At 39.4% G+C, this 12246-nt stretch overlaps 1 protein-coding gene across 1 annotated transcript in view; it reads left to right on the top strand.

The window, feature by feature from the left end:
• The window catches only part of PHLPP1 (PH domain and leucine rich repeat protein phosphatase 1), a 135170-nt gene that overhangs the window by 83325 nt on the left and 39599 nt on the right, over window positions 1–12246 (top strand). The window contains exon 4 of the mRNA XM_053956738.1: window positions 7343–7509. Coding sequence (XP_053812713.1) covers window positions 7343–7509 — 167 coding nt within the window. The remainder of the gene's footprint in view (window positions 1–7342; window positions 7510–12246) is intronic.

Here is a 12246-nt window from a genome sequence, read left to right as displayed (position 1 = left end):
TGAAAAGAGTTCATCCCATTGTGGAATTAATCCATATGATACAGCTGTGTCAAAGAATCTAGATCAGCAGTTGAGGACCTAGCATAATCTCTTGCTTAACACAAACGGAAAAACCCTACCACCCTCTCTCCATGTGGGACTGGGGAGACTCAGGCAAGCAAACTTACAGTGTAAGTCTTACTGGCTGGAGTCTGAAATCTATAGTATATCATAGAATGGTTTGAGTTGGCAGAGACCTTCAAGATTATCTAGTTCTAAAATTCCCACCATAGGCAGGGACACCTTCCAGTAGACCAGATTGCTCAAAGCCCCAGACAATCTGACTTTGAACACTTCCAGGGACCAGCCATCTGCAGCATCTCTGAGCAACCTTGGATTATCTTTGTGGACTTCCTCTGGACATGCTTTAAAAAGTTCATGCCTTTATTGTGTTTGGGACCTTAGACCTGGATGCAGCACTCCACGTGGGTTCTCACAAGGGCTGAGTAGAAGGGAAGAATCATCTCCCTTGCCCTCCTGGCCACATCCCTTTTTATGCAGCCCAGCCTGTAGTTTGCCTTCCTGGCTGTGAGTGCACATTGTTGGTCATGTCTGGTTTTTCATCAAGCAGACCCCCAAGTTGCTCCCAGTGATGACTTCTACCAGTCTGTACTTATATCTGGGGTTGCCTCCTGGCCTTGGTGCAGCTCCTGGGACCTGGACTTCCTAAACTTCATGAGCTCTTGCAGGCACACTTTTCAAGTTTGTCCAGGTCCCTCTGGATGGCTTCTCTTCCTTCTGTTGTGTTGTCTGTAAGCTTGCTGAGGGTGCACTTGATCTCACTATGTCATTGATAAAGACATTGAAGAGCACCAGTTGCAAGACCTGTGATCCTGAGGGCCACTACCCTCCACCTGACAGAGAGCCATTAACCACAACTTTGGCTGCATCCATCCAGCAATTCCTTATCTGCTAAATGGTCTCTACCCTTCAAATCCATGTCTTCATGGTTTGGAGATAAGGGTGTTGTGTGGGACTGTGTTGAAGGCCTTAGAGAAGTCTAGGTGGATGACACCGGCTGTTCTTCCTGTGCTGACTGCTGCAGCCACTCTGTCATAAAAAGGCCACCAGGCGTGATTTACACTTCATGTTTTGTATGTGCTTTAGTATTGCTTCCTTGAGGATCTGCTGCATGATTTTCCCATGCTGAAATGGAAAAATACTGAAAGAAAGTCCTTGCTGGAGGGCTGCTCGTTGCAAAGTCTGCGTGCTTGGCCGTACAGCAACTTGTCTTTGTAAAAAAATAAATCTAACAGGAATAGAAAGAAGAAAAAGGGTTTTTCTTAATTTTTATTAGACTGTCACCTCTTTGGCAGTATTTACAAATGAATTATTTTCAGTCAAGCTGTTCTAAGGATGTTGATATTCCTTGCTCCACCAAATGCAGATTCACATGTCTGAATTATAAGTAGCTTACTGCAAGAGCTAATTACTGTCACTTAACTCTAAGTTACATCTTAAGCCTTGTCCTTGCAGGGATGCTAGTGTAAGCATCCCAGTGTGACTACCACCAAGGTACAGAGTTGATATCATTCCCCGGGTAATATCGATACCAGTACATTATCTCTAAAAGAAGACTACTTTTCCTCCAGGAGGAACGGAAGTACTCATATTCTGGTAATGACTTCAGATACTACTACCCAGCATTTCCAAATGACAGATGATGAATGTCACCTTTTTTTGTCAAATTTTTGCTCTCAAGATCTTTATGCTAAACTTGGGACACTGGCTTTCACATCTGTGATTTTTTTTTCCTCTGGTCTCCTATCATGAAAAGTAAGGGAGCTCAACTTCTGGTTAATCCTCTTCACATTTCCCCCTCCTCACACACATTTGCTAATGCTGTTTTCAGTTGTTAGAGGTTTGCACAAGGGCCAAAAGTAGAAGTGACCTGTTTGTTTATAAAACTTTGTACAGAGATAAGGAGAGCAGAGAAGTGACAAGTTTAAATTATTTTTGTTCCCCCGAGTCTTGCTGGCATGAGGTATTTGTACCAGAGGCTTTTGGCTGCTTCAGCTGCAGAGGAGAGATGGGGCAAGAGCGCCCTGTGAGTGCTGCCACACTGCCCTGTTCTTAATAGGGAATTACTACTCTGACCTGTGGCAGTGCCTCTTGGGTTTGTGGATCTGAGTGACAGGCTTCCAAAAAAACCCTTTGCTGGATTTTATATTTTCTGTGCGAGGTCCTTAGCTTGAGTTGGCATGTATCTAATTTAACATTTGTAAGAAAACAAAAAGGAGATGCCAGAAAAGCCAGTACCCTTTTACCCTTGGGCTACACCCATTTTTACAGTTGTCATTTAAAAATGAAAATACATGGCTTTAAAGAAAAAGCAAATGTTTTTTTTTTCCTCCCTTCCCTTCATTAAGTTTTCTGGCATTAGATTATTTACTAGGCCAAAGAGTTCCTCAGCTCTTGGCTGTGGCTGAGAGCACCAATGTGCTTCCTGGCTCTGGACTTCAGCTCCGTGGAGGGAGGCCTCTCTGCTGAGCAGGGCTTTGATGTTTGAATAGAAAGGAGGATTAGGATTTGAAGCAAGGTTAGTTCTGAGGTGAGGAGAACCTGTTTGCTCAAAGTTAGTTTAGGTGTTTCAAGACAATGTATCACTGTTTAGTTAAGGCTTATGCAGGCCTTGGGTGGGATGTGATGATTATGAAACTGTTTAAAAACAAATCCTAAAGGAGAAAAATTAAACTGCCTTTGTATTGCATGTCTACAGCAGGTATAATTTAACACTGTCAACTCAGTTCAAACAGACTGGGAATTTGGCTGCCTCTACAGTGTGGGCTGTTTTGCTATTTTGTCTTCTGTTGAAGTCCTAAGCAGTAATTTCTTATCTGAATAGAACTATAGGTAATGGGATGAGGGTAAACAGGAAAAAGACATAATTACGTTGGTTTAAATTCACACCACAGGTCACACCAAAAGATGTCCTTGTGTAAACAAGACTTGTGTTTGTCCACAGCTGGGTTCAGCTGTGCCCATTGCTGACATCCATTCTCAGCAACAGATAATTTTTGTAGTATAGCCAAGGCTTTAAAACAAAGACCATAATCAGTCTTGTTGCATGGCTCAGTGACAGAGGTGTCATTATACTGATGGACAAAGCAAAGTGGTTTTTAAGCCCTGTATAGCAAAAAGCAACAATAATATGGGTTGAAGCAAGTGTTTTTCTGTATTTTTGTTGCCAGCTGATAAAGATTTACAGTGAACTCATACTGTATTTTCACAGGTCTTGGAATACTGTTTCCTTTTTAAAAATAATAAGAAAAGAAAAAAATAAAATCAAAACATTCCAGCACATCTCTTTCATTTGAAGTGTTGCCTGGAATCTAGGCATCAGAGGTACTGCTGACTTTTTGGAATAGTTGTTTTTATTTGTAGGGGTATTGTGGTACAAGAAACATATGAAAACTTGCTTCTACAGATTAGGGAGACTCCCGTTTCTTTGGCATGTGTGCAACTCTCAGGTGGGGAGGAGCAGGAGGCATACTGCCCAAGGCGGGGAGAGCACTCTACAACAGCATTATTTGTGGTGGTATTTGTAGACTAAATCTGCATTTTGCTGCTGCTGTGGGAAAATTAAAAACACAATTAAAGGTTTTTGGTGTTTGCAGGGCTTTTTGTAGTACATGTTCTACGTTTTGTATCATTTCTTCAAAAATACAGTTAGTTTGCCATATTCATCTGAACACTGAAAAAAGATAGAACAGTGTAGGTCTAGGATGAATAACTGAGGTTGCAACAGGAACTGGAAAAAAAATCTTCCCTTGGACTTTGTGGTTTGATGTGCAAAATTCAGTGTGGCCTTATCCCATTATTACTCCTCTGGTATTACAGTGGGGGACATTGCAACACAATGACAGACTGTAAAGTATTTAAAAATCATATCCAGGGAATGGAGAAAGCAGCATATTTCGTATTGTTTATTTATATTTTTGATGATTAAATATCCCAACTGAAAAACAAACTTCAAAGAAGTTTGATATCTTGCTTTGTGTTTGAGCTGCTTGGGTGTCAAATGTTGCACGTCTTGCAGAGAGAAGCATTGACTCTACAGCTCCTGCTGTAGCTCCTGTCTGTCATTGAGAGCTTGTGATGTACCATCTTCTGAGAAGGTCATTGCCCCAGCCATTTCCTCAGTGTTGTTGGGGCTGGAAATGCAGCAGTGGTTTTGTATGACACAAATGTGAGGCGTCTGTGCAGTTTGGGATATGATGAGATGATATTTGACAGGGATTGGTTTGGGCCATGGCAGCTTCTGCCTGTGGAGTTTCGAAGTGTGCTGCTTATGGTTTTATTTTTATATATGTACATATAGCGTATGAAACAGCTATACTTAAGTGTTTTCCACAAGGAAACACCAAACAAACCGTAACAGGCGCTTAATGCAGGTTCCCTGTGTATCCAGAAAACCTTTCCTTCTAGAAGTGCTACCACACCAGCTCTCTTCATGATTTTTGTAGGAGCACAGATGTGTTGAACACAGCCCAGGTAACTTGTTGGGATATTTTTTTGCAGTGGAATGTCTTGGTTTTGTTTTCTTCCAGTGGAAGCATGACTTTCTGCGGATAATGTCCTTTTATCCAGATGCATGTTATTCCTTGAGTGTGAAGGATATCCTACTCAGCATTTTCCCACCTTTTATCAGCTGATCTCTACAGTGATTCTCCACAGTGAGTCAGGGAAATTCAGTGCTTTAATAAAGAACTGTATCATCTTCTAGAAAAATAAGTCTTTGCTTTTAATAAACAATAGCAAACTCAAGCATGTGCAGTCTTGCTATGTTCAAGCCCATTGTAGACAATTGCAAGATTGATTTCAGAACAACATGAATTTTGATATTCAGCTTCAAATTAACTGGTGAAAATTTCTGGTCAACAAAGGAAAGTATTAAAAGGATGTTCTCTTTTGTTACTCTTTGTTTTTCATCTTGTTGCTCTATTCTTTAGGAATTTGTTATAGAACAGTATTGAGCAATGGAAAGAGAAAAGTTTTATCCCTGCCTGTGAGAATAACTGTGTGTTTATATGAGCCTTCCTTGTAAAAATTTGGGGATTAATCCTTAGAGTACTGTTTGGTAACAGAAAGACTTTGATAAAAATTACAGTTGATTCCAGAACTAAGACCTTTTAAAATAATGGTTTTAACTTTTACAGTTATCTCTCTGGTAGAAGCACCATTCAATATTTGTCCATTGCATGAAAATATTAATTAAATGCTTTGTATCATAAAGTGCTCCCTTTAAAAAAAGTCAAACAAAAAATAACTAGTACATACAACCTGTAAAAACAAAATTACTTTTAACTAGATGTATTTCTCAGGGTTTGACAGTTTAAAGAAAGGATTTGCATCCTTTTCTGAGGCAACAGTAGAATTTGTGTATTTGATTTTGTTTGGCTGCATTATCATGATTCCCACTCAGAGTTACCTGATATTTTTAGAGAAATGAGCCTTGCAAAGCACTGCTGGATTGCTTATTGATGTTCATATCACATTCCAAACAAGTGGTTGGAGCAACAGTGTAGACAAGTGTTACACCTGAAATTAAACATTCCTCCTTTTTAATTTAACATGTGTCAGCAGTGTGATCAGAACTGTGCAATACCAGGCATAAATACTGAATACCCAGCATTCAGAGATGACTGCTCAGTATAGCCTATGAATAATTCTTGTCTCATACTACAAGGGGAAGAAAAATACTGGCTACAGTAACAAAAGGACTGAACTAATTGAGTAACAAAACTTCACATGTTTTAATGGATGTGGGAGGACTGGATTATTAATGGTTGTGTTGGAGAAAAACACTGCAGTGTCTGTTCCCCTTGGAGCTTATGGCTGTGTATTTATAATAGCAACCACTTATCCTAAGGCCTGTGTTGGAGAGGAAAAATAATTCTGTGGCCTTCCTTTCAGTGGCAAGCTACCTGCTCAAACCTGATGCCTTTAGTTTCAGAGTACCTTGTGGCAGGGACTCTATCTCTGCCCAGAAGGTTGAGTGGTGTGGCCTTCCTTCATCAGAATTGAGAAGCTCTTATATCACTGGGCATTGATGAGGAGTTGTTGGGTCTTTTCCTCTTTCTGCCCCTTAGGTATGGTGTTTGTACCTCCAGAATCCCAGGATAAAAGGCTAGTGAAATGATAGCTGCTTTTGGTGTGAGCAGCTGACAGAACACTATAACTATTTGAGCACTGTTAGTGTGGTCTCAGAAACCTAAAATGGTGGTGAAGTTGTTTCCTTCTCTTCCTTTGATTCAGCCATGCCTACTCCAAAAATGCCTGTCTTTTCTTCTAGCATTTGGCTCCTCTTCCTTGCCCACTGTCCCCACTGCCTTGCATTACTGTGTGGTGCTGCTTTGCCATGTAGTATGTCTGTGACACTACTTTGTGAAAGAATATTTTTAGTAGTGTAGGACAGAAAATATAAACAGCCTTGTTTTTGATTTTGCTGGTGATATTTTATTTATTTGTAATAAAGTCTAGTAAATAAATAAAACAGGAAGATGTAGTTTGCTGAGTTGTATCCTAGAGTTGTATCCCTATACGGAAAGGGGCAGTATTGCCATTACTTGAAGAAGTTGCCTATAGGTCTCTACGTAATGATGCTAACTATAGATATATGTGGTGCTAGGTGATATGATTTTTTTAGCCTCTATAGATTGTGTTTGTTTTGCCTTTCCTCTTTCTAGAAAACAGTGTTAAGCCTCCTGTTAAATCTCAGTTTTGTTTTTGTCATATTTTTTATCACTTTTGGACAGTCTTCTAATTCATTGAAAAGAAATGAGTGCTTGGTGCTGTGCTGCTGGGTTATTTTTTCTCTTCAGTAAGGTGTAAATGGAATAAGTCTTCTTCTGTCATTTAATACCCATTTTGGACATATGAAACCAAGACAGTGGTGATGACTGCTAACCCCTCACTTCCACTCACTTGGAGGAGGCAATGCTACCCAAAGGACTAAACTAAAGCTCATGTCAAATATCTTTTTTTTTTTTTCTGGTTATAAAGTATTGCATAACTTCACAAATGAAAATAGATTCATTTCACATATTAATTTGACAAACCTTTGCTCTTTTCTTCCTGCTAGTCATCTGTGGACCTGATTTAAGCACTGAGGCGAAGAAAAAGATCATGGCATACCTTGCAGCAATTATGTAAACGGTGTTAGATCAGCTATATATGCTGGCTATATACGCTGGCTTCTGCTGTGCTTAAAAAACAGTTTGTCTTGGGCTGGTAGGGGTGAAGGACATGTTCTTTTTTTTTATTACTGTATTAATATATTGGTGTTGTACTTGACTTTCAGGTTGCATCACAACGTATCAGCTCAGTGGATCTTTCATGCTGCAGCCTGGAGCACCTGCCTGCCAACCTGTTTTATAGCCAAGACCTCACTCATCTCAATTTAAAGCAGAACTTCCTGAGGCTAAACCCCAGCCCATCCACAAGCAGAGCGCTAAGTGAATTACAAAGGTAAAGTAGTATGGTTCTACTACTCTTCCTCTATCCTTGGAGCCATGATCTGCAGGAACTTTCCTAGAAATTACTACCTCCTCTTGTGGAACATTGGCCTGACTATAATGCTTCAGAAATTAGTTAACTTTGTGTGTTAGAAACAGACCGGCTTTCATAAGAAACTTTGTTTTTCTTGTAAATAGAAGGATATTTTCAGCCCAAAATGCAATTTTCATAATGTGTTTTTATCTGCCTACTGAGGCAGACTGTAGTTCTTCAGCCTTTGACTCGTGAGTATGAGTTGGCGAGCTGCCCATCAAAGGCAGCCATTCTAGGTAGGAACAGTACTGCATGTGACCAAGTGAAGAAGTTTTTTGTTAGGCCTCCCCAGGCAAAGGAAGCCCTGATTTCATAAATTCAGTCTGGTTCCTGTCCTCCTTCTACTCTGCTCAATTCTAATTCTTCTTTCTTAGTATCTGTGACCTTCCAGTTCTTTCCACTGCAGTTCATCTGAGAGTGTAACAAATGGGCAGACAGCAGCATGATTGGTGCTCTGAATGATTTAATGTATGTGTTCTGTGGAATCAGCAGCCTTTCTGTGTTCACAAAGATGAATGTTCCCATACTGAATATAAAGCTATGATTTTAATTTCAGTGGTAAGTGAATTGCAAAGTACCTCAGGATTGTATTTGTGGATGGTCTTGTTCAAACAAAATGTTTTAAACCACATTTCTAAATCCCTTCCTCTTTGAAAAACAACTGAAAAGTACAAGTTGGATTATGCAGGCTGTTGTATTTTTATATCATTCCAATTTCATTTTGGAAAAACAAAAAATCTGGCATAATGAAAAATGAATGAATCCAGCAAGTCTGCTTCACAAACAAGCCAGGCAGCTATTCCAAGACCTTATGAGCACAGTCTGGAGAGGAATTCTGACTGGACTGTGGATGTCAGCATAGGTGTCCAGATAGCAAGTGGAATTTTAGCATAAAGTAGCGATGAACTTGGACAGATAATCAGTGTCTCTAATGACTTCTTATAATTTTTCCTTTTTAAATATCGGAAAGTGTAAAGGAGATACTTGGTTATGCTTTGTCCATGTACCTACAGCAAATTTGTTTGGAATAGATTTCGATTTGTCTGTGTACCTGCAACTAATTCTGTTTGGGATTAGAAAGCATTGATAATTAATGTGATGAGCAATGTTCATTCTCTGTTTAATGTTCTCTTGGTATTGCAGTTGTAGGAACAGGTGATGAGTCTTGCTGATAGTTAACAAACCGTTAAAATTTTTCTTAGTAACATGAGACTGAACATGAGTGAAAAGAGTGAAAGAGTTCATGTAACAAAATATAACACCTGTTTTCTGAGATTCTGAGATTCTTCTGAGATGAGGAGAATCTGGAGAAGTGGCATATACCCGAGATGGTGTAAAACTGATTGTCTCTCATTCTTCTGTGAGCTGGCCCTATTCTGTAAGCAAGTAATATTCTGCTCTGCTTCCATTGCTTTGAGCTTGGCAAAAAGGCGTGAGGCAGATCTGGGAACTTCTGGAGAAAAAAACAAATTAGGTTACACAGCAGTGTTTTGGCGTATCTGAGTTGGTGCATCAGAAACTCCTGCCCTTGATGTTTCCCTTTGTCTGCTTGATTGTCCTCCAGCCTTATCCTCACCCAGGACGGGTGGCATCACCCAGACAGTGAGTAGCTGGAGGAAGCTTTTGCCACTGTTTCCATTGCTGTGCCAGTGGGAAGGGCTCTGTGAAGTAGCTGTAGTTCCTGCTGAGGGTTGGGAAAAGCGATGCCCCATTGGTTGTCTTTTGCCTCCGTGCTGCAGCAAAAGCATGAGCCTGACCCTGGAGTGTATTCCCAAGCCATTCTCCTTCCTGCCCTAGGAAACCTGACTTCTCCTTTGGGTGAGAAAACTTGAGGTGTACTTGTGTTCCCATAAAGCTTTGAGCCAGCTTGACTGCTAGTAAGGCTGCTTTTCTCTAGTGAGTAAACACACAAATATCTAGAAAGAGGAGAGCACTGTATGTTTTGAAATCATTAGTGAAACCCTGTATCAAAACATGTGTAAAGTGAAGCTCGTTGTTCCTGTGAACACACACCTGATTTATTTTTTCTTTTTAAAACAATTCCATAAAACCATTTTCAGATTTATAGGGTTACACAAAGTAAAGCTTCACTGAATAAACCAAAAGTCTTTTTTTGTTCACCGTGTTCTTTCAAATCACAGGAAAACAAGTACAGAATCTCTGCTGTTCTAATTTGGTACTGTTGGCTTTCCTACAAAATTCTCAATTGCTAAATTGGAGCTGCACATGAGGCACAGCACACTGAATCAAGCCTACAGGTATTTAAGGCTCCAAAATAGCCATGTGCTTGGATGTTTCGAACAAAAAATATTGGCATTTATATACCTACCCTTCCTGGTACAATTTTAAAGTAAAAAACCTGGTTAGCAAGGCAGTCTGGGAAAATTTGTCTTGCTATAAGCAGCTTTTGGTGTTGCAGTTCCTCTTAATAAATCACTTCGGGTGGTAATTTAATGAATGCTGGATTTCAGGACAGGTGTGTCAAAGACACAATAAAATACCAACTTTTCAGCCACCCACTGAGTAGACTTGCAAGCAGCTGGGTCATAGTAATGACACGCTGGCTGGTGCACTGTCATGGCAGGTACAGTCAGGAATGTATTGGGGGAAAAAGGAATTTCTATTTTTGTTTATGGAGTTGCTTCTTTCAGTTGTTAAAATAATATAATTTGTTCCACTTATGAATAAGATGTTTAGTCCTGATCAGTACATGGCATCTGAAGGTGTAAAGAAGTGTAGATGTACTTTTTTCCCAGTAGCTGCATATCTATTTCCTTTACTGTCCACTCAACCCCCTTTTGTTGCTGTAGATGATCTGCAGGTGTGAACTTCCATAAATGAACACTCTGAATATTGAAAGGTAAATACAGCAACCTCTGCTTTTTTTCCTGCTTATCAGGGAATACATATTTCATGGTACGTATACAAGTAAGCCATCTGAAAATTCCTTGTAGCTTCAGATTTTTTAAAAAATATTTGTAATGCTAAAGATGGCACTTGGAGTTTGTTGTTTACATAACTTCACTGCTCTTGTTTTATCCACCTTATATAGACGTTGAAGAAAGAGTTTGCTTTTGTTAGTGCATCTTTCCAAACCTTCATGACTGTGTTCTCCTTAACTCCTGTGTATCTTTATGATCTCAAGAAAGTGCCCTCATGAATACCCAGCAAAAATCAGTGACATTTAATTAAAGAAAAATGAAATTGTAAAATGAAGTCTCTGCAAACAACTAAGTGGGAACAATTGCAAAATTGGTGGTTTAATGCCTGAAACACATTGATTTTTTTTATTTTATTTTTTAAATTGGAACAGTGAACTTAATAGCGGTATGAGAAAAATAAATGGCAGTAAGACATATGCTATAAAAGTAGCATTTTTAAAATAGTGTAGTCTAAAAGTACAAATTGCACTTGGATTAATTGAATTCACTTTAGTGAACTGCAAGCTAAGTACAGCAGTCTCTCTTCCAAGTAATGTTTCACTAAGTTAACATATTTATGGAATCCAGTTATTGTGTATCAGTCTCCAATTTACTTGTGTAGTTTTTTTGGACGTGGCTTCCAAAGTAAGAGTTTTCTTCTGAAGTAGTTAAACGTGTTTCAGTTTGGAAGTCCACTGCTAGTTAATGCTTTTGTATTTCCATTATAAATTTCCTGTAGAGAGGAAGTGAATATATTTTTCACTATTTTTTCCTAAAAATTTTGTCCTTTCTCTGAGATCAGTCTTTCTCCACATATGAAGCATTATCTGGCAGGTATGTGTAGAAACTGAGAACTGCATTGTGTAGTAGTGTAGGTTCAAGTTATTTCTACTAACAAAACTTTCACTTGGTTCTCTTGTCTTTATGGTACTCTTACCAACCATGTAATATAATAAAAGCTTTATTGTTGTTAAGTTTGGAGGTAGTCTGAATTTGACTTAACATCTGATTATTTGTCCATTTGAATTGTCTTACTAATTTAAGACTTTTGCAATGACACCTTTCTGGAAAGGGAATGCTATGACAATATTTCTGGCACTAGGCTAGCAGCTCCCTTAGGCAGTAAGGCCATGGAGGGTAACCCAACACAACTGCAGAAAGGGAGTAAATTGCACCTTTTATTTCCAAGGAGGAAATTGCCATGGCAGAATTTTAGGGAAATTCTCTTCGTGATTACGTGGCCAGAGTAGCAGGTGTTCAAGATGGTGACAAGTTTTAGTTTAGTTCTAAGTCTTGTCACAGCACTGCAAGGCAAACACCATTGTTCTGCTCAGAAATGGTGCTGAAACTGAGGAACACTTACATTGATGCTTGAAAACAATATTGAGCTGTAACCACAACACAGTTATGAGAGCCCAGGTTCTGGAGATAGGTTTGGAAAAGTGATTGCTTTCCTTACCCTGAGTTCTTTATTAAGCCATGCCTTCCCTTGCAGGTGTAGTAAAATACTGCTTTTTAATTGTTTTTGGTAAGCGTAGGGCAAGACCAGTTTTGTCAGATGACCCTGTTATGGCTGGATTTCAGTGATGGTGTTTGACCACCAGCTGGAATACACTATTCCCCTTGCCCCAAACATAGTGGAACACAAATGCTGTACTGCATAATGGAAATTCCTCTGCTATTCACACCGGGTAGATCTGAATTTGAAATTAGCCTGTCAGTCAGTTCATTGCTT

Source organism: Vidua chalybeata, chromosome 1 (genome assembly GCF_026979565.1).
Source record: "Vidua chalybeata isolate OUT-0048 chromosome 1, bVidCha1 merged haplotype, whole genome shotgun sequence".
Taxonomy (NCBI): Eukaryota; Metazoa; Chordata; class Aves; order Passeriformes; family Viduidae; genus Vidua; species Vidua chalybeata.
The sequence above is the reverse complement of the archived record's forward strand: the minus strand, read 5'-3'. Positions and strand labels throughout refer to the sequence as shown.